The 22326-nt window shown below is 41.9% G+C and overlaps 1 protein-coding gene across 1 annotated transcript; it reads right to left on the bottom strand.

Moving 5' to 3' along the window:
- Window positions 1–291: 291 nt before the first annotated feature.
- Window positions 292–11106, bottom strand: REXO2 (RNA exonuclease 2). The gene is made up of 7 exons (XM_068988693.1): window positions 10941–11106; window positions 9845–9928; window positions 6048–6125; window positions 5340–5451; window positions 3920–4028; window positions 2591–2644; window positions 292–677 (listed from the first exon to the last, which is right to left on the bottom strand). The coding sequence occupies exons 1-7, from the start codon at window positions 11085–11087 to the stop codon at window positions 548–550; spliced, it is 714 nt and encodes a 237-aa protein (XP_068844794.1). The 5' UTR covers window positions 11088–11106; the 3' UTR covers window positions 292–547.
- Window positions 11107–22326: the final 11220 nt, after the last annotated feature.

Raw genomic sequence — 22326 nt, 5'->3', positions numbered from 1 at the left:
AGTTCAGTAACTATTACTAATCATGAGCCCAATTTGCTTCTCTGAATCTATCTCCACTTATTCTATTAACTTGTAAAGCAAGACAGAGTAGGTTCACTTCCTACTGAACAGAACTGAAACTTAGTTCACTTCAAATGGCACTATGAGAATGTAAACATTAGGCACACCACCTAAAAAAGGAAAAAAACAAAAACAACACATCATTTTCCAATCAAACTACTAAAGAATTGATAGTACAAAAAGGATTGCATTTCAATAGAACTAGCTTTATTATTTTTTTAAACAAAAGAAATGTCTAAAAGCAAATACAGGTATGTACCAAGGGGGGGACGTGACCTGGTACTTAGAAAGGAGCTGCTGTGTCATAATGAAAACAGCATGTTAGGAGAAAAATAATTTTCAGGTGCTGTCTGCTTGAAAAATCTGGAGATGCAAGTTAACTGAAGGAAGGTGATCGGCCAAGCAAACAGCGTGAGCCCAGGGAAAAAGAAAAAACCACCAGAAGCTGCTTCCAGAGAGCCGCGTGGCGGCGGCATGAGAACTGGCATCAACTCACAGTCTTCTCATTTTCCCCATTTTCTATAATTTTCCTCTTCTTCTCATCTGTTTTTTTCTTGAAGATGTTATTTCGGTAAAACTGAAGTTCTTTGATGCTTTCGCTAATGTCATCAAGCGCCCTACAAGCAAACACACCATGCTGAGTTGAAATGTCCGAAAGTCAGAGGAGATGATCACCATTCTTCAAAGGTGAAACTTTTTATGAATAACTTAAGAACAATGGGTACTACTGTAAATGCAACTATCTGATATCAACAAGGAGTGGAATGCATTGGTAAAACAAATTTAAGTGCTTGTTTTTTTAAAAACTGTTTGACTTCCCAAAATAAGGCGTCTACAATTTAACAGATAAAGGTTTCCCAAACTGTTCCATAAGACAGTGAAGTGTTCTGCTGGGGGCGGGGGGTAGTTCCAGGGTCAAATAATTTAGGGAAAACTAGATTAAACATTTCCTCTTTTGAAGTTTTTTGTAAAGTATTTAATGTACTGATGTGTATTTTGAATACCCCAGAGGAGGTTGTACGGTAGACATGATATTTCAAAAACTTAAATAGACCACACTTGTGGGATTCCCAGCACATGGCATATAGTTTGGGAGACAGTGTGCAATACTTAATGATGTCCTGCACAAAATACATTCATGTACTCAAACATAACTGGTGACTCAGCCATCATAATAAACATCCATACTCAGACAGCACCTAACCACAGAGGACCTCCCTCCTCTGTCGAGGTGATCTGTACTATCATTAGGGGCTGCCTGCTTCCATCTAACCGCCTTCTTTCTTCTCTAACATGCCGTTTCTCGTGTGTCACAGTCTGAGAAATCAGGTACTCAACATTATCAGAACAGTGGGCAAGTAAATCAATTTGCTTTGAAGATGGGCCAAGGGCCACTCCTCGAGATCAAACTGCACAAGCTTTAGTGCAAGAGTTTTATGAGTTACTTTCGTGATTAGGGCAACAGTTTTGCTTTCTTTCCAGGTCTTAGGCATATGGTGGAGAGCTGAAGCTGTCAAAAATACAGCCTCTGGTTAAATCAAGGGACACTACATCTTAGCCACAATAATGAAATTTAAAAAGAGCTGAAAACCAAAGTCCTTCTATAGCCCACTTTGTGGCAAAACCTGACCCACTTGATGTGAGGCTATTTACAGTCACTGGTTATGCCACATGGTGTGAATATCTGTACATTTCACTGTAGAAACAGCCACATGTTTAAAGATGAGTGCTTCCCCAGACCTCGTTTAGGGCTATTACTCCCTTTCTAAAGCCTGAAAAATTCTTAAATCCAAAACGCCTTGAGACCCAACTGTTCCCCATGAGGTACTCCAGACCTGTATTATTGTGCTATAGTCCATGAAAGCCCAATAAAAAAACATCAGAATGCCAGGCTCTTTAGAGCAAGGACTTGGTCTTCCTGTTTGGCTAGAACAGTGCCTGGCACACAGTAGGGACTCAGTACATGGAGGAAACAAAAGCTGCCCTTAGAAGCCAGCTTCTGCGTCTCCCATCACGCCTTATGTCCTTCCTGAAAGGCCACAATGCCAACAAGTAAAAGAGGACTCCAGATACACAAGATCTTTAAATTCCCTGTGTACTTGGGCCTAAGGCTGCAGACACAAAAAGAAAACACTCTGAAAAACTAAGAAGTGTTGACATCAGGCTAACTGCCTTGTACAACGTTACACAAAGTGCTCAAATTTTAAATAGTTACAAGCCCATATGCTTGCTGGGAAGAAAATTAATACTGCTCACTACTAGAAAAATTACACCATTTCACATACGTTCCAGACTAAGTTATCCACGAGTTTCAAAACAGCAATAAAGATGATAAGACCGTACATTATCTCACAAGGGAATGTTAGAAAACTCACCAGAATTCCTGATAATCTTAGTAAAAGAAAGTTATCTTTATACAGCTGTCCTTTACTTTTCCCCCAAGGGATAAGGGACATTATTTCAAACAGTCAGGAATTCGGGGGTTATGTACATGGCAGATGACCAAGCACTTAAAAGGAGCCAAACTTACCTGTGAGAAGCAGCCTTCTTTGGTGCAAATTCGTATTCTTCAGGATACCAGCGTCTATACACAGCAAAAACGGAACTCTCAAAGGAAACTGTCTCAAATGCACTGAATAATTACGTCCTTCAAGTTAACGTAATAACACTGAAAAAGGCCTTTGAGTTGTGACTATGGAGTTGCCACCTTGTCTGGGACTCCATCTCCCTCCTTCACCTCTCTTCATTCTATAGCTTCTTTTCGGGCAAGATCATCACTATGTAAGATTCTCAAATGTGTGCACTCCAGCCCTGCCCTCTCCCTCGCTTCTGTCTCGGGTATCCAGGACAACTCCAGCTAAAATCCACCAGACGTTTCCAGCCCCACACACGCAGGGTCACTCACCATCCTCAACACCTCCCTTCCCCCATCAGCCAAATCTCCTCCTCCTCTTACGCCCCCCTTTCTCTTTGAACAGTTCCATCACCCACCAAGCTGCCCAAACTAGAAACACTTTATATCTCCTCCCTGTCTTCACGCCCCCATTCAAGCACTCAAGGCCCTGCTACTGATCTCAAACACGCTACATCCACACTGCTTCTACCAGCCACTGCCATTTCCCCAGCTCCCTCTCTCCAAGATGGTGCAAGTCTGTCTCTCTCTTTGCTTGCCACGTTCTAATCAGAATTATCTCATCGTATCACCATTTCCCTAGCTCCTTCTCTCTCCAAGATAGTGAGAGCCTTTCTCCCTCTTTTCTTACCACGTTTTAATCAGAATCATCTCATCATATCACCCTTACCTTCCTGCACCCTGTATCTTCGAACCTCTGCCTATTCTCTGGAATGCTCTCTCCTCACCTTAAATACCTGGAAAATGCCCACTCTTCTTTAAATCTCAACTTAAAAGCCATTTTCTATGTGAAGTTTCCACTAACTCCCCACCCTCCTCACTCCTGCAGTTGGGTGGTCCTTCTCTCATGCCTGCAAAATTCTACACACACTTTTCCCTGACCAACGTCATCACACAGTACACGATCCAGGTGGATTTTTTTTTTTTTAAACATATCTGTCAGTTCACTAGACTCTAAGCATTTAAGGGCTTTATGTCCCCAGCGCATTGGCCAATATGCAGCACAGAGATGGGTGTTCAAGAAATTTTATGGATTAGTGAAATTTATATGGAAGATTTTTGATGTTCTTTCCCCAGGGCTCACCAGTTCAAGCAAGACTAGGATGAGGAAGTTATACAACCAGTTGGCCCCCTTATTTCTACAGCTCTATTCCATTACTCTGCACAAATTCTAAAGTAAAACATGCTAAATGAGGCGACTGAATGGATCCTAAATACAGCCCTTACCTGCACAGCTCTTTAACAGTGCTCACATCAATTATTCTATAATGAAGATGTTTCATGAACTGGGGCATGTATTTGTCAAGAAACTTCTTATCTGCATGAACTGAATTTCCTAGAAAGACACGAAGCATACAGCATCTGTGTATTTCTAGCGGTACACAAGAGGACATAAAAATTCATAAACTGTATTTAATTGGAGATGATTTTTTTAATAAATTCAAACAATTTGTAAAAGTATCTCAAAACTTCTAAATTAGATTTGACTGTATCTGATTAGATTACAAGTGCAGATTTCAGCATATTTAGTCTCAGTTTAGCTCATAATAAATTTGTAAATGGCACTCTACAGACAAAAGGATGAATCTATCATTCCACATACTTAAAATAATGCTCATATCCGTTACTTTTTAAGCTAATATCAGATGTGCAAATTTTCTCCCACCATAAAATCCAACACTAAAAATTTAACTGAATCATATAAGTAGATAAGCCTTTATTCACATTTCAGTTTTAATCATATCTACATTCATGTTTCCACACAGTACTTTATATTTTAGAAAAACACTAAATTTTCAATAAGAACTTTAAAATAGACTGCATTGGCTAGGGGGAAATTTTATACAATACATGCTCTAGTACTTAAGGTCAAAACTTTTTATGAATATTTAAGAAAACTGTTAGTAACTATACCAGTTTACATTTACAAATACAAATACATCGCCACAGGACATTAAACTCCCTTTGACAATGACAACTGTTTCAAAATACTAGCAGAACTGGCCTATTTCTTTAAAAAGTCAGTGTCACAAGGGGAAAAGACAGGTACACATTTTTGATTAAGAGACTAAAGAGACAGAATAACCAAATGAAATGCATGAGTCTTGACTAAATCCTGGTTGAAGAACAGACATTTTAGAAATAGACTCAATATCAGACTATGTTACTGAATTATTTTTAATCATCGTAAATGTGACAAGGATCTTGTGGTTGCTTAAATATAACAATGATCTCTTGGTCCTTATTCTTAGGAAATGCTGAGTGAATTATTTAGGAAATAAGTGTCATGATGCTTGAAATTTACTTTCACAAGTCCACAAAAATAAGACACATAAATATGGCACAAAGTTAACAACTATATCCAACATTCCTGTATATTTAAAATTTTCCCATAATAAAAGTATGTGGGAAAATGTTATTGAGCTAATTTGCATATCCCAGAGCTCATGTCAGGTTTCAGGGCATTTTCCCTGATACTCATGTATAAATTATACAAGGAAATTTGAGCACAAAAGTAAGAGGCATAATCCAAATTGGGGTGTAAGTAGAAGACATGACGATCTGGGTGGATCTTTCTGGAACCACAGTCTCTTGAACCGCTACAATGGAAGACTCTCTACAAGGCAGACACAGGACTGGATTTTACCTGCAAGTGGACAGAGCCCTGGAGGAGTCTGCTGTCGGACAAAGGAGAGAAATTCATACTCTGCCTGCTGCAGGGTCATTGTGCTCTCCTTCACTGCTTTGGTTAGACCAGACTGCAAGAGAGAATCCCCAGCCCCACCAAGACACACGAAGTCAGTTTTCAAAGGCATCCAGATATGAAACTCCACTTCTAAAGCGGGCACATATAATCAGAGATGGACCATTTACAGAGCTCAAGTGCAAACTGAAACTGCCATCTTTGCAGTAATTTTTTTTTTTTTAAAGAATCCAAGTCAAATAAGTTATGTTCCTGATAGTTAACAGCATTCCCCCATGGTCAGAAAACATGGTGCTCAAGGTCCAAGGATATAACCTCTGGGAAGAAACAACTAGTAACAAGAGAGCAGCGTTCTCCTTTTTCTGAAAGTTGATGTCTAACCTTATCCAAAAGACTGACTTGAGCAACACTTGATAATCCGCAATGCACTCTCGACAGACTGAATGCAGGAGAGGCGAAAAAGAGGACGTTCATGAGAAGATGGTCTCAAGAGATCCCAAAGGTGAAAAGTGAACAAGCAAGCAGTTTCCCAAGCAATCTTCATCTATCCTTTTAAAAATACCATCCAAGAAGGGTCTAGGACTCAGATGTGGGGGCAACAAGCTTGTTACTGATCCCCAAAGTGACAGTCCTACCATGTGGTAATGTTACCTTCCCATGATGCTCCTTACACCAGTCTGACATGCTGTCCAGTAACTCATCTGGCTGTTTTATAATCAGGTTAGGACCCTGTGGATAGGAAAAGCTGTTAATCATCCAGAATCACTGGGGATACACTTGGTTTCTGAGTTCAAGCTGCATCAAGAAGTAAACATATATACCAGAGAAAGGAAGAGAGATGAGGGCACTTTGTTAACTCTAAAAGTGGTCCTCATTCATTCCAGCATTGTTTATGACAACAAAAAATAACGAACGCACATGTACACAACTGAAAACCGAAATGCCTATTAATGCCTGTTATGGAGAGAAAAAGCAAATATTGTATATTAACACACACATATGGGATCTAGAAAAATGGTAGTGATGAATCTGTTTGCAGGGCAGGAATAGAGACACAGACATGGAGAACAGACTTCTGGACACAACAGGGGAAGGAGAGAGTGGGACGAATTGAGAGTGGCAGCGCTGGAAAATATCCGTTACCTTATGCAAAGCAGATAGCTAGGGGGCAGCTGCTGCACGACACAGGGAGCTCAGGCTGCTCTGTGACAGCCTGCAGGGGTGGGATGGGGCAGGGCGTGGGAGGGAGCCTCAAGAGGGAGGGGACATATCTGCACTCAGGGCTGATTAACACTGTTGTATGGCAGAAACCAACACAACACTGTAACACCATTATCCTCCAATCAAAAATAATTTTTTTTAAAATAAAGGACATAGATACCTGTCAAGGGTCGGCAAACTATAGCCTCAGCTTCTGGCACTTTTAATTGCCAGCAAGCTAACAATGATTTTTACATTTGTAAAGGGGGTTGAAAAACACACAAACATGTGACCGAGAGGTATGTGGTATCTAAGCCTAAAATATTTAATATGTGGTCCTTTTTTTTACTTTCATACATTGGAGAAGGAAATGGCAACCCACTCCAGTGTTCTTGCCTGGAGGATCCCAGGGATGGGGAAGCCTGGTGGGCTGCCGTCTATGGGGTCGCACAGAGTCGGACCCGACTGAAGCGACTTAGCAGCAGCAGCAGCAGAGGCTTGCCAACCACTGACTATAAACAGTTCCTATCTTGCCAAGCAAAAAACAGAAAGCAAATTGCAGAACAGTATATATACGCTTATAAGTTCACTTACACTTGTTTAAAAGAAAGGCACACATTTGTATATGCATACAAAATACTAAAGTACCACAAAAATACAAAAACGCTGGGGAGTAAGATCAGGCAAGAGAAGAATAGCTGTTGAAAAAAACCAACAGCTCGCAATAAATATGTTTTGCAGAAAGCTACACTCTTTAACAGCATTTTCACATTTAACAGTTGAAAAAGTAATTGGCGGTATCTGAAAGATTGAAAAAAAACACACCTGACCCTGAAATTCTCAGCTCCAGTTACCTGAACAATCACCCGAGAGTCAGAGTTTCAGCAGACACAGAAGCTCAACTTGTGGCATCACAGCAAGTCACCTCCTAGTCTCTCCTTCTGGGAGATGGAGATAACAAACCACCCCTCCCCCTTCCCTGACAGGGATGTTGCCAGGATAAAAGAAATTATAGATATGAATATTTGAACTGAAGGAAAAAAAAAAAAAGACTCTAAATCCAACGTATTATCACTACAAAGGTGGGAAAAGTAGTTTGCAGTTACTGAGAGGAATGGCAAGAATTTGACTAAAACAGGCCTGACAGCAACAAGGAGTTTTAGCCAAACAAGAAAACAGGAGATGGCAATCTCCATGAAGAAGCAAAAATATGTGCTCTGATAACTTTTTTTTCTAATTGAAGTATAGTGGATTCCCAGTGGTGTGTTAATTTCTGCTGTATAGCACAGCAACTCAGTTATACATATGTCCTTACCCATTCTGGTTTATCTCAGGATATTGAACATAGTTCCCTGTGTTATTCAGTAGGACCTTGTTTATTGTTGTTTTTTTTTTTTTTTGGCTATGCTACACAACATGTGGGATCTTAGTTCCCTGACCAGGGATCAAACCCACACCCCCACCATCCCACCCTGTACTGGAAGCAGGAAGTCTTAACCACTAGACCACCAGGGAAGGCCCCAGGACCTTGTTTTGGTAACACTTTTTTTTTTTTTTTAACAAAACCAAAAACCTCATATCACAAAACACAATTCTAAAAAACTACGATGGAAAAAGCCAATGTCTATCAACTTAAGACTATATAACTTACTCTAGATCACAGTATGGCACACTAAGCTACCTACAGAAACATTTCTGGGGTGGGATGTCTGTTCTTCTAACATAAAACATCTTCCCCAGACTTGTATACAAAAATAAAACATTTTCCACAGAACTGACACTTCAGAGCCAACAGGCCTGTAGCAATTTTTTTTTTTTTTAACATCCTTATCCTCATCCGACTGGGTCTATTTACAAATGCCGCACTCATCTGCAGCTGTGAGACTACAGACCCAAATTTCCTCCAGGGTACATATCAAGTAACTGGTCCATTAAACTGTCAGTATTTCACATTATATCAAGAGTCTGAGGGGAAAACTCTTCTCCAGCCAAGGGTAAGTAAGGTTGGTGAATAAAGACACTTCTCTTCACTGTTCACCTCTAGAAAATTCCAAGTGACAGGAAAAAACAACCAAACCTAAAACTCAAGATTTATATAAAGTTGCCATGTTGGGAGGGGTAGGGGTGGCTGTCTATTTAAGAAAAAAAAAAGAGGTAGTTGCTACTATGAGAAATACAAAGTATCATAATTCTCCCCCAGCTGATATACCAGGAGGTACTTCAGAATGTCTGCCTGGTAGTCCACAAAAGTAACAATTTATCTAAAATGGCTCCTCCTCCCTTACCTGACCAAGAAAATAAGTGGAAGTCTTAAGGTAAGATCTGTGAAATGCACCCAGTGCCAGTAACACATCAATCAGAGGCTCCTCTGGAAACTTATTTTAACAAACCTGTGTTAGTTAAACTTGTGTTCTACTCTGGAGTTCCTCACTGCCTCTAATAGAGCTGACAGTATGACAAGATTATTTAGGTCCCGGAACTTCACCCTCTACCAACCAGATGCTGTCATATACTTACTAAATGCTTTGTGAGTGGCTGAAAGGCAACCTGCAACAGGTGTGTTTTATTTGTTTTGCTTAATGTTTCAGTTAAAAGCAGCATGTTAAAACCTTAATCATGCCCCTTATGTCAACAGGATAGCTCATGGCTCTGTATCTACAGAAATTCTAAAATCTTAATAGTGATCTAGATGAATCACATGCCCTGGCTGAAAAGGTAGAAACTGGATATATGAAGTCAAGTTAAAGCTAAGGTTATGATACACAGAAGTCACCTTTGGCATGAGTCACTGATCCTGGCGTGACTGTACTCGGTTGTCTTATTGGTTGGGAGCCCTTTACTCAGACTGCCTGGTTAAACTCTTGGCTTGCCCAATAACTAGCCAGGTGGCCTTGGGCAAATTACCCAACAACTCTGTACCAAAACTTCTCTCTTCATAAAATGAGTATAACAGTACTTACCTTATAGTTGCTGTAACAGTTAACAGTGAGTACATGTAAAGCACTTAGAATTGTGCCTGGCACGCACTAAGCTCTTAGTAAATGATCGAATTTATAGTTCCGAATTTTTGCCGTAACTATTGAAAAATACTAGGTTCTGAGATGGATTACTTTGGTTCTAATACCAAGCCCACCATGACCTAGAACATTATTTTGGACCTTAATCTATATCAGTTTTATTTTTTAAATAAAGAGATGAGGCGGGGTGGGGAGAGACAAGCTTTAGATGTATTACAAGGCATCACCTACTTCAGCCAAAATGTTGAGATCAGAGTCAGTTATCAGACAGGCCATCTCAATAATCTGGTCCTTCTCAATGTCCAATCCCGTCATCTGCAATTAAAAAAAAAAGTATATATATATACATAGAGCAAAATATATATATATACACACAAAACCATCTTTATAGCCTACTGCACCCAAGTTTATTTAATAGGACATCCCTCAAGCATATTTAACTTATATTCCACAGCCAGGATAGAAGAGACAATACTGCTCCTTAGGTAAGTCCTCAAGGCACTCAATACGGGTTATTTATTCAACAACCATTTACCAACGGCGCGCTACATGTCAGGCGTCACAGTCCTACTCTAGGATAGACGCAAAGTTAGCAAAATTGAGTGCTGACAGCATTCAATTTTGGAAGAGTTAGACAACTAACTTCACTGCATCTCTGCAGAGTTTACAAAGTTTTCATATTAATTACAGCACTTGATCGTCATCACAATTGAATGTTATTATCCCCGTTTCAAATAGGAGAAAAGTGAGGCTCAAGGAAGAGGGGAATCTTTGGCTGAGTATGGAAAACCTAAAGGGATCAGAACTGGGTTGTAGTCCCAGCTTCGACCCTCACTAACTGCACGACCTTGAACGAGCTGAATCCTCTCTCTCTCTCTCTCTCTCTCTCTGGGCCTCAGTTTTCTCCTTTATGGAATGTGGGGTAAGGCTGAGTCATCTCCGGAATCCCATCTGGCTCTAACAACCTAGGGTCCCGTAAGGCTGGGGAAGTGGGGTCTAGCAGAAAGTGCTGTGCCTACCCCCTACCCTAGGGACCCGAAGCGCACCACCGCGTTAGGGAGGTCCACACCTGGGTGGAACTGGGGGTTAAGGGAAGCCATATGGATGACACCTCCCTTTGGAAAAGAAACCCCACAGTCCGGCACCGTCTTCAACACCCGCAGGACTCCGGTCCCTCGACCTGCCCAGCGCCGCCCGCAGCCGGGAGGCGCTCACCTGCCACACCTGAGATCCAGACACCGCTGCTCTCCCCGGACACGCTCGGCTACTCGGTCCCACCCGAGAAAACTCACTCGTCTCCCCTGTCCCCCTGAGCGACCTGACTCACCTCCAGGTCCACCCAGACCATCCGCTGAGCCATGCTCTCCCCCGCCGCCATGGCTGCGCCACCTTCGCGGACACCCCGCGCCCCGAACTGCCCGCGAGTCCCACCCACACCTCGCAACAGCCTGGAGCCCAGGGAGCCGCCTAGCATCACCCGGCACGAGCCGCCACGGCCCCAGCCTCTCAGCCGGCGCTGGCGCAGGCGCGATAGTCGCTAAACGTCGCAAACCCGCGGGGAGGCGCAGGAGTGAAAACTACAAGTCCCAGCAGCCAGTGCATCGACTCTCCCTGAGCAGTCCGGCTTAGCTGCCGCATGAGCTGATGGGACTTAGAGTCTTGCCTGCTGTTGCGCCCGATTGCCCCGCCCCCGCCACGTGTTTTCGGATGTTACTGGACGCGCATGTTTTTCAGAAGTAAGTTTATTCTTTTCCAAGAGTTATTTCCTGAATTTGGATGAGTTGCAAATCGCCTAGCTGAGAAAGAGCTCTCTCTTACTTTAACTCGAAAAAGACCTGGTTACCTATTTATTTCAATGTATCCTTCTTTTTTTGGCTGTTTTCCCCCCCTTAATTTTTTTTACTTACCTGTCACTCCACACACTTTCTTATTTACATGCGACAGCAGAGCGGTGTGCTTTTTAAACCGGAAGACCATCTCCACCTTTGCTGCTGCTGCTGCTGCTAAGTCGCTTCAATCGTGTCCTACTCTGTGGGACCCCAGAGACGTCAGCTCACCAGGCTCCCCCGTCCCTGGGATTCTCCAGGCAAGAACACTGGAGTGGGTTGCCATTTCCTTCTCCAATGCATGAAAGTGAAAAGTGAAAGTGAAGTCGCTCAGGCGTGTTTGACTCCTAGCGACCCCATGGGCTGCAGCCCACCAGGCCTCTCTGTCCATGGGATTTTCCAGGCAAGAGTACTGGAGTGGGTTGCCATTGCCTTCTCCACCTTTAGAAATCCTTAAATGAGAGCTTATCGGAGTGATCACTTAGCACGCTTTAGGTGTTGAATAAAATCCCTTTCCTTCATTGGCAAAGGGTTACTTCTTATTCCTTATGAGGACTTGCCCCAGTGGTCTGTTTCAGTTCACCTGTTAGGTGTCAGTGGTAATGACTTCCTACTCCACCCTCACAAATTCTCATAAATAGTGTGCTTGTATAACAAATCTATGCAGCAAATTAAATTAAAATGAACTAAAAACAGCTTTGCCCACTCTGCAGTCTGCTTTGGTTTTGCTCAAAGTTTTTAATCTCCACTAACAGCTGTAGTTTCCATTATTTCCATGAGTAGAGGTGGCCCCCCAAAGGATCTTTCGACCCTGGAGTGTCAAATTGCATGAATCTCTTAAACCTTTGGCTATTCAGTAGCAAGTTGGAGTGCTGAGTACAACTTTATCACAAAACATTGGTCTAGGCCTGGAATTATATCTTCTGTATATTTTTCTGAAAGCCATATTGCCTCTAATTACAGAGTTGGTGGTCCATCACCCAGTAATTCATATCCAGTGAGCTGATTTTGTGAGACAGAAGACACGTTGCCTAAGAAGAGCCATCAGTATAACATAGTGTCCTGGATTTCATCTTCAAGTTCTCTGTATACCCAACCCACCACCTGCTAGGGCACCCCAAAAATCTCTTCAAAAGATCATCAAAGCAAGTGCAGGTCATGTGTATGTGTGTGTGTGTGTTCTAATAATGAGTTACATTGTTTTCCTGTAGCTTTTTACCCACTTGTAGCTTACTTTATGGAGAAGGCCCCCCACTCCAGTACTCTTGCCTGGAAAAATTCCATGGGCGGAGGAGCCTGGTGAGCTGCAGTCCATGGGGTCGCTAGGAGTCAAACACGCCTGAGAGACTTCACTTTCACTTTTCACTTTCATGCACTGGAGAAGGAAATGGCAACCCACTCCAGTGTTCTTGCCTGGAGAATCCCAGAGACGGGGGAGCCTGGTGGGCTGATGTCTCTGGGTCGCACAGAGTAGGACACGACTGAATTGACTTAGCAGCAGCAGCAGCAGCTTACTTTAAAAGAAAGAGTATACAAAAAGTAAAGTTTTTTTAAATTTTTTTAAAGAAATAGTCTACATTTCTTCTTTAGTGTTTTCTTCATTTTAAACTTGATTCATAGAAAGTAGAATCAGGTGAAATATGTAAACTTTCATCAATTGCAGTTTTTATCCTCCTGAAGTATTAGTATATCCTTAACTTTTCAAAGATCACCTTTTGTTTTCAAATTTCCTACTTTAACATTGATCCATTTTGTTACAAATCACAGTTTAAGAAATGCTATTCACATTTAAGAACTTGTATCCTGAAAACTTATGATCATAATCTTAAAATATTGGGTAGTTAAAATTATGTATGGACATTTTTGAAACTTCAGTTTTCATAGTAATGTACTTTCATCATAGCAATAAAGACACTTTAGATGATTGGTATTATAATGTAAGGAGATTTATAGTTTATTGGGTTTTGTGTGTAATAATATTAGATTGGTAATTGAAAAGGTTAATATCTTAAAGCAGAGCAATACATGCACCAAATTCGCAAATCCAAACCCTGTAAATAAGTAGGAGGGCAGGCAGTTCCCTGGTGGTCTAGAGGTTAGGATTTCGAGCTGTCGCTGTTGTGGTCAATCCGTGGTCGGGGAATTGAAATCCCACAAGCTGTGTGTCCAGAAAAAAAGAAAAAAGAGGGAGGGCAGATAGAAGAATATTGGGCCCTTGAATCTGAAATCAGCCTTGTCCCACAGTGGACTCACTCATTTCATTCCATTTTCATTTCATAATGATTTATCCCAAAGCCACACCACTCTGTTCAGAGATTATGCTTTTTCACTTCTGTCATGAGCCTGTAAGAACTGCTTTTGTTGCATTGTTGTTAAGTTGCTAAAGCGAAAGTGAAAGTCACACAGTCGTGCCAGCCCTTTGTGACCCCATGCACTGTACAGTTTATGGAATTCTCCATGCCAGAACACTGGAGTGGGTAGTTGTTCCTTCTCTAGGGGATCTTCCCGACCCAGGGATTGAACCCAGGTCGCCTGTACTGCAGGTGGATTCTATACCAGGTGAGCCACCAGGGAAGCCCAAGAATACTGGAGTGGATAGCCTATCTCTTCTCCAGGGGATCTTCCCAACCCAGGAATGAAACCAGGGTCTTCTGCATTGCAGGTGGGGTGGGTTATCTACCAGGTACCACGTAAGCCCTTTGCAACCTCATGTACTACAGCCTGCCAGGCTTCTCTGTCCATGTGATTTCTCAGGCAAGAATACTAGAGCGGATTGCCTTTTTCTTCTCTAGGGGTTCTTCCTAATCCAGGACTTGAACCCACATCTCCTATGTCTCCTGCATTGCAGGTAGATTTTTTACAGCTGAGCCACCAGGGAAGACGCTTTTGTTAATTAACAAGGGTAAAATGCCAAGAAATCTGGTTCTCTAAAATCATGGACTATGAGAAACTTGGCTGTTTGAAGTAATTTCAGAGACAATGTAACAGCTCCTCTTTAAAGAATCTGGGCCATGTGTGTCACTTTGACACAGAGAAACTGCCTCGATTTTTAATGCAGGGGCAGAGATTCAGATAAGAGTTTTCCAGATGCAGCATTCCACATTTATCTTAACTTTGTAGTTTCTAAGGAAACAGGACCTGAGTCAGCTTTTCAACAATGCTGGTAGTCAGACTGTAATGATCCTGTCCCTCTGGGCTTAAGGTCACAAGGGCAGGACTGGACACAGAGACTGTGCTAGACCCCACTTCCCCAGCCTCAAGAGGCCCTAGGCTGTTTGAGTTAGAGGGGACTCTGGCAGTGACTCATCCTTACCCCACATTCCATAAAGAAGAAAACTGAAGGCCAGAGAGAGAGAGAGGGTTCAACTCTTTCAAGGTCGTGCTCTGTTCGTAAGGGTCTGAGTTGGGACTACCACCTACTTCTCATCCAACAGGACATGGCCAAGACTGCACCAACCCTCTCCTTACTTAAAGATCACTACTTCTTTTTTAAGTGTTTTTTATCTTCATTTTTTCAGTTGTGGTAAAATATCATAAAATTTCCCATTTTAACCATTTTTAAGTCTGCAGTTCAGTGGCATTAAATCCATTCATACTGTCACCATTCATCTCCAGAACTGTCTCATCTTCCCAAACTGAAAATTCCATACCATTAAGTACTAATTCCGTTTTCGCCCACACCCTTCTCAGCCCCAGGTCACCACTGTTTTACTTTCTGTCTCTATTAATTTGACTATTCTAGGTACCTCATATAAGTGGGATCATACAGTACTTGTCTTTTTGTGTCTGGCTTTTATCACTTAATGTCCTCAAAATCCATCCAAGTTGTAGCATGTGTCAGAATGTTTTCCTTTCTAAGGCCAAATATCATTCTATTGTATGTATTTACATCTTGTTTATCCATTCATCAGTCAATGGACACTTAGGTTGCTTTGGCCCTTTGGATACTGTGAACATTTACATGGATTTTTTTTTTTCTTTATTGCTGCTTTCTTACCAGGACTTCTGAAGCCCTGCTTTGATCTTCTTACCTGCTGAGTAGAGTTTGCTATGATAATCAATCCAAAGGTAATCCCTACTTCTCGTGGTTCTTCTTTAGAATTATCCAGACCCTATTTTTAAAAAGTCCTTCTGTACTCCTTCTGAGAGACCCTTAGTTCCTCGTGTTAATTGTTACAACAAGTTCATAAACCTAACATTGTTAGTTATGTCTCAGTGAGCTTTATCCGATATGCTTTATCACTATCCTACTTACCTTGAGTTTAATTTCCAGAGTACAATAGTTTTTATATTTGTGTAGGACTAGCACAGAGCCTTATAGTAATGGTAGTGAAAGTGAAGTCGCTCAGTCGTGTCTGGCTCTTTTCCACCCCATGGACTGTAGCTTACCAAGCTCCTCTGTCCATGGGATTTTCCAGCCAATAGTCCTGGAGTGGATTGCCATTTCCTTCTCCAGAGGATCTTCCCAACCCAGGGATCGCACCCGGGTCTCTCGCATTGTAGACAGACGATTTACCGTCTGAGCCACCAGGGCAGTCCGCTAGTAATGGTAGTAATACTAGTTAATAGCCACCAAAGTACTGTGACTGCCTCACAGCTATGAATTGTCCTACTGTCCATAAAGCATTTTAAAATAGGCAGTAGGTGCCTCATGAATAACTGTTTGGTGATAATATCTCTTATTTTCCTGCCTTGTGATACCTTGTCTTGAGAAATGTCGACGTCAGGTTTACTGCCAATAACAGATAAACTGCTGTTTATTTCCTCCTAGTGATTTTTTGGAGGAATAAAAGATGATAAACCTTTTGCCTTTAAAACTCTACCACTGTAAAAAAAATTCAAGCCAAATATAATCTTGTATAAAATGGACGCTCTATAGGTTTTCTTGAAATTTGATTTGCATCTTATCTTGCTTTAGTCCAAGAAACTTGTATGATACTTGATACTTAATAGTGACTACTTAGTATGTCTCAAACAACTGTCATAGAATGCCAAAGGAAAAATATATTTGTTAAGCTGAAATTATACCAGACACTGGAAGTATTTAAAATATTGATGGTTCATTTTAGGTTTAGAGTTTATTTTTTTGTTTGTTTCTTTGTTCTACAGATAATGAAACAGCTTCAATTTTTCCATCTGTAAAATAGATTATGTGATGACTACATAAAAACATAGATACATTATATATTCTAATGTATACATTATGCATTCTAATACATCATATAGTAGCTGCTCATTTATTTTCGTACAAGAGTCGGGAGATAAAATTTAATACAAGGAAGATGAGGCCAATGCTTTAAAGAATTACACAGAGCACTATAGGGATGTAGAGGGAAAGGGTCAGCTTTGACCAAAGAGGTGCAGGATAGAAACTGGATTAGATCCTGAGAGAAGAGAACTTTAACAACACATATTATGAGTAAGGATATCCCAGTTAGACAGAACATCTTAGATCTGAGCAGCTAGAATGATTAGCCTTTAAAATGAGAGAGAGGGACTTCTCGGTGGTTAAAAGTCCACCCTCCAGCGCAAGGGACAGATGTGGGTTTGATCCCTGGTCAGTGCAGATCCCGCATTCCTTGGCGCAACTAGACACAGGCACCACGCCTACTGAGCCTGCGGGCTCCGGAGCCCACATGACGCGACTACCGAAGCCTGCGGGCTCCAGGGTCTGAAGTAGCCGCACAGTGCAAGAGACCAAGAGCAGCCAAATGTAAAATAATCAAGTGACAGAGAACCTAACAGGAAAGCACAAAGCACAGAAAGAAAAAGTAAGAATCGGTGGGTTCCATTTTGCAACGGTTGAAGCTTCAGTGTCCCTAGTGTGGACAGGATAAGTTGCACTTCAAAGGGAACAACTAAATGGAGATATCTAGCAAGGAGAGACAGAGAAGGCGATGGCACCCCACTCCAGTACTCTGGCCTGGAAAATCCCATGGGTGGAGGAGCCTGGTAGGCTGCAGTCCATGGGGTCGCTAAGAGTCGGACACAACTGAGCAACTTCACTTTCACTTTTCACTTTCATGCACTGGAGAAAGAAATGGCAACCCACTCCAGTGTTCTTGCCTGGAGAATCCCAGGGACGGGGGAGCCTGGTGGGCTGCCATCTACAGGGTCGCACAGAGTCGGACACGACTGAAGCGACTTAGCAGCAGCAGCAAGGAGAGAGAGAGAGAGAGAGAGGTCTAGCAAGAGATATCTAGCAAGAGAGAGAAACCAATAGGAAAGTACAAATCACAGAAAGAAAAAGTAAGAATTGGTGAGTTCCATTCCAAAATGTAACTTGAACAAGGGCAGGGATAGAGACATCAACTTGGAGGTCATGTACATAGAGAGCATAGCTGAAGCTAGAGGAGCGGGATTGCAAGCTGTCTACAAAATACAACCATAAGCCCAGGCCAAACTTGAGAATTTCAAGTTTGTGCAAATTCAAAAATCTAATTAGCATATAGAGAGGTTCCTCAGCTTGATTTGTACGCTTTGGCACATACTAAATAAACTGGTGAAGCAAACCTACTGGAAGTCTGTTTCTGGGACTGGTAAGGAATATCCTCGGGGAGAAATCAGTTAAAGGAAGAAGCAGCCTGAAACAAATAGCACAGTGCAGCGCAAAAGCTGACAAAGTCAGAGGAGGAAAAAGAAGGGCTCTGAGAGAACAGCAACAGCCAGTAGCAGATTTGTTTCCTGGTTGAGTCCCTACTGGAGTCATGTCTAAGGAACAGAGAGGTATTCTAAATAGATTTTTTTTTTAATAAAAAGCACATTAAATAATGGTGTCACACAACCCTACATGAGTTCTCTGCTAGCCCACAGACACGCAAGAAGACAAACCTGAAGCAAGAGAGTAACAGAGATGAGGAACAGAGAGAGAAATTTCTTCTCACTCCTGATATTTCCATTCACGTGGAGGAAGTGTCACTGGCATAACAGTCCTGGCCTCTTGTATCTGGCCTCTCTTATTTCTCCATAAAAAGGTGGGGTAAGGGCTTCCCTGGTGGCCCAGGGGTTGAGAATTGGCCTGCTAATGCAGGGGACACAGGTTTGATCCCTGCTCTGGAAAGATCCCACAGGCCTCAGAGCAATTACCGTGAGCCATAATTACTGAGTCCATGCTGCACAGCCCAGGCACTGCGACTACTGAGCCAGAGAGCCCTAGAGCCCGTGCTCTGCAATGAGAGGCCACTGCGATGAGAAGCCTGTGCACCCCGACTAAAGAGTACCCCCTCTCTCTGCAACTAGAGAAAGCCAGCTTGCAGCAATGAAGACCAGGCACAGCCAAAAATAAATAAATCTTTTAAAAAAAGAATAAAGATAATAGGGTAAACTTTGAAGATTTTGGACAGATACTAGATGGACATGGGAACCCAGCACAAAGGCAGTATTTTAGGAGTAGGTGAACCTGTTTAGGAAGTGCAGAAATAACTGAGTAGGAGGCTTTGCAGAGAGCTGAGGTCCTGTGTTATTCAGGTAGAGGGCAGCAGAAAGTTAAGATTTGTCAGTGGGATCTCCTTTGCACCCATACAGCTGTTGAGATTTAACCATCTCCTATACTCTCAGTTTCTCTGGTGGCTTAGCTCGTTAAGAATCTGCCTGCAATGCAGAAGACTTGGGTTCAGTCCCTGGGTTTAGAACATCCCTTGGAGAAGGGAAAGGCTTCTGACTCCAGTATTGTGGACTGGAGAACTCCATGGACTATATAGTCCATGGGGTCACAAAGAGTTGGACATGACCGAGTGACTTTCACTCACTTCACTATGCTCCCAGTTTACTGGGTAACCTCTGTCTTGATAAAAAGCTTAAATCAAGTAGTAATTGCCATGGCAGCCAAACTTCAAGAATTCTTTAATTTTGAGTGGTCCAAAGTCAATGCCACATTATTGGACAAAAGACTATGGGGATAAATATTCAGTGTGGGCCAGGTATACTGGTGGCTCAGACAGTAAACAACCTGCCTGCAACACAGGAGACCCAGGTTCAGTCACTGGGTCTAGAAGATCCCCTGGAGAGGGGAATGGCTACCCACTCCAGTATTCCTGCCTGGAGAATCCCATGAACAGAGGGGCCTGGTGAGCTACAGTCCATGGGGTCACAAAGAGTCGGACACAGCTGAGCAACTAAGCACACAAATCAATATTCACTGCGGGCCATGACAGTGAAATAGAAAATGGGCTTTAGAACCATTCTAGCTGATTTCAAACCCAACCTCAGTTCATTTCTATTAATGAGTCATTAAACAAATTGACTTTAATATCTTTGAAATTCACTTTCCTCCTTATGATAGTCATAGCACTTCCTCATTTGAAGAATTATTACAAGTTTGAGGGAATATACATAAAGGCAGCATGATTTCTGGCCCGTGGTAGTTCAGTTCAGTCGTTCACTCATGTCCGACTCTTTGCGACCCCATGGACTACAGCACACCAGGCTTCTCTGTCCATCAGCGACTCCTGGAGCTTGTTCATATTTCATGTCCATCACGTCGGTGACGCCATCCAACCATCTCATCCTCTGTCATCCTCTTCTCCTGCCCCCAATCTTTCCCAGCATCAAGGTCTTTTGCAACGAGTCAGTTCTTCCACCCAGGTGGCCAAAGTATTGGAGTTTCAGCTTCAGCATCAGTCCTTCCAGTGAATATTCAGGACTGATTTCCTTTAGCATTGACTGGTTTTATCTCCTTGCAGTCCAAGAGACTCTCAAGAGTCTTCTCGAACACCACAATTCAAAAGCATCAATTCTTCAGTGCTTAGCTTTCTGTATAGTCCAACTCTCACATTCATACAAAACTACTGGAAAAACCATAGCTTTGACTAGATGGACCTTTGTCAGCAAAGCAATGTCTCTGCTTTTTAATATACTGTCTAGGTTGGTCATAGCTTTTCTTCCAAGGAACAAGTGTCTTTTAAGTTCATGGCAGCATCACCATCTGCAGTGATTTTGGAGCCCCCCAAAATAAAGTCTCTCACTGTTACCATTGTTTCCCCATCTATTTGCCATGAAATGATGGGACCAGATGCCATGATCTTGTTGTACAAATGTTGAGTTTTATGCCAACTTTTTCACTCTCTTTTCCCACATTCATCAAGAAGCTTTTTGGTTCTTCTTTGTTTCTGCCATAACGGTGGAGTCATCTGCATGTCTGAGGATATTGATATTTCTCCTGGCAACCTTTATTCCAGCTTGTGCTTCATTCAGCCTGGCATTTCACATTATGTACTCTACATATAAGTTAAATAAGCAGGGTGACAATATACAGCCTTGATGCACTCCTTTCTCTACTTGGAACCAGTCTGTTGTTCCATGTCCAGTTCTAACTGTTGCTTCTTGACCTGCATACAGATTTCTCCCGAGGCAGGTCAGGTGGTCTAGTATTCCCATCTCTTGAAGAATTTTCCAGTTTGTCATGATCCACACAGTTAAAGGCTTTAGTGTAGTCAGTAAAGCAGAAGTAGATGTTTTTCTGGAACTCTCTTAAGTTTTCCATGATCCAGTGGATGTTGGCAATTTGATCTCTGGTTCCTCTGCCTTTTCTGAATTTTGCAGTTCATGTACTGTTGAAGCCTGGCTTGGAGAATTTTGAGCAATACTTTGCTAGCATGTGAGACGAGTGCAATTGTGGGATAATTTGAACATTTTTTGGCATTGCCTTTCTTTGGGATTGGAATGAAAACTGACCTTTTCCAGTCTACTAGCCACTGCTGAGTTTTCCAGATTTTCTGGCATATTGAGTGCAGCACTTTCACAGCATCATCTTTCAGGATTTGAAATAGCTCAAATTCCATCACTTCTACTAGCTTTGTTTGCAGTGATGCTTCCTAAGGCCCACTTGACTTTGCATTTCAGGATGTCTGGCTCTAGGTGGGTGATCACACCATTGTAGTTATCTGGGTCATGAAGATCTTTTTTGTATACCTCTTCTGTGAATCCTTTCCACCTCTTCTTAATGTCTTCTGCTTCTGTTAGGTCCATACTATTTCTGTCCTTTATTGAGCCCATCTTTGCATGAAATGTTCCCTTGGTATCTCTAATTTTCTTGAAGAGATCTGTAGTCTTTCCCATTCTATCGTCTTCCTCGATTTCTTTGCATTGATCACTGAGTAGCACTACCCATGATAGGTGCTTAATAAATAGTATAAGTAAATCATTTTATTCTTAATAAGCCCTCTCCACTCACTGTTTATAAACACAGATCATTTCTGATCATGTAGACAGTGTTTGAGAAACCAGATTGTGGCAGAAACTGATCATTATCTAGCAAATATGTGTCTATTTTTAGAAGCATCATCACTAATAACATATTGTTGGGTTTTAACAGGACACTTTGCCATTTTTGTGGCTGGATGTGGACATGTGACTAAGTTCTGGCCAATGACATTATGGAATTTCCAAACAATTTCTTAAAGGAATTGATATAACTGGGAGATGTTATTTTACCCTTTCTGCTATCTAGAATCTTGGTGTGGTGGTGAAACCCTAGTGTCTGTATTGGAACATGATGTGATCTGGAGCCTGGAACTATTGGTGAGCATGGTGAAGTAGAAAGATGGGAACAACCTTGGTCTCTCCATGCATGGTGACTTAAGGGAACTTCCATACTAACTAGAAACTTGGTTAGGTGAAAACAAAATTTCCTGCTCTGTTACACCATTATTTTTGAGTCTTTGTTCTGTTTTATGTGCTTTTGTTGTTTGTTTTTTAATAACTGAATGTGATCCTGAACCCTTACAGAACTCACTTTGGAAAATGCCTATAATATGTAGTTGGTGGGTGAAGAAAGGAATTCAGAAAGACGAATAACTGTTGGTCAAAGTGATAGGAAGAAGTTCAAGAAGATGCAGCATTATAGATAATGAAATAAAATTATTTTAAGGCAAAATCAAACAATTAACA

Source organism: Capricornis sumatraensis, chromosome 16 (genome assembly GCF_032405125.1).
Source record: "Capricornis sumatraensis isolate serow.1 chromosome 16, serow.2, whole genome shotgun sequence".
Taxonomy (NCBI): Eukaryota; Metazoa; Chordata; class Mammalia; order Artiodactyla; family Bovidae; genus Capricornis; species Capricornis sumatraensis.
The sequence above is the reverse complement of the archived record's forward strand: the minus strand, read 5'-3'. Positions and strand labels throughout refer to the sequence as shown.

What these genes read in the sequence shown, in the direction of transcription:
- REXO2 (XM_068988693.1), bottom strand. Translation starts at nt 11,087, where the DNA reads ATGCTAGGCGGCTCCCTGGGCTCCAGGCTGTTGCGAGGTGTGGGTGGG. An exon ending in ATCTCAACATTTTGGCTGAA is followed by an intron (nt 6,126 to 9,844) that starts GTAGGTGATGCC and finishes TCCTATCCACAG; the next exon opens with GGTCCTAACCTGATTATAAA. An exon ending in AAGAAGGCTGCTTCTCACAG is followed by an intron (nt 678 to 2,590) that starts GTAAGTTTGGCT and finishes GTTTGCTTGTAG; the next exon opens with GGCGCTTGATGACATTAGCG.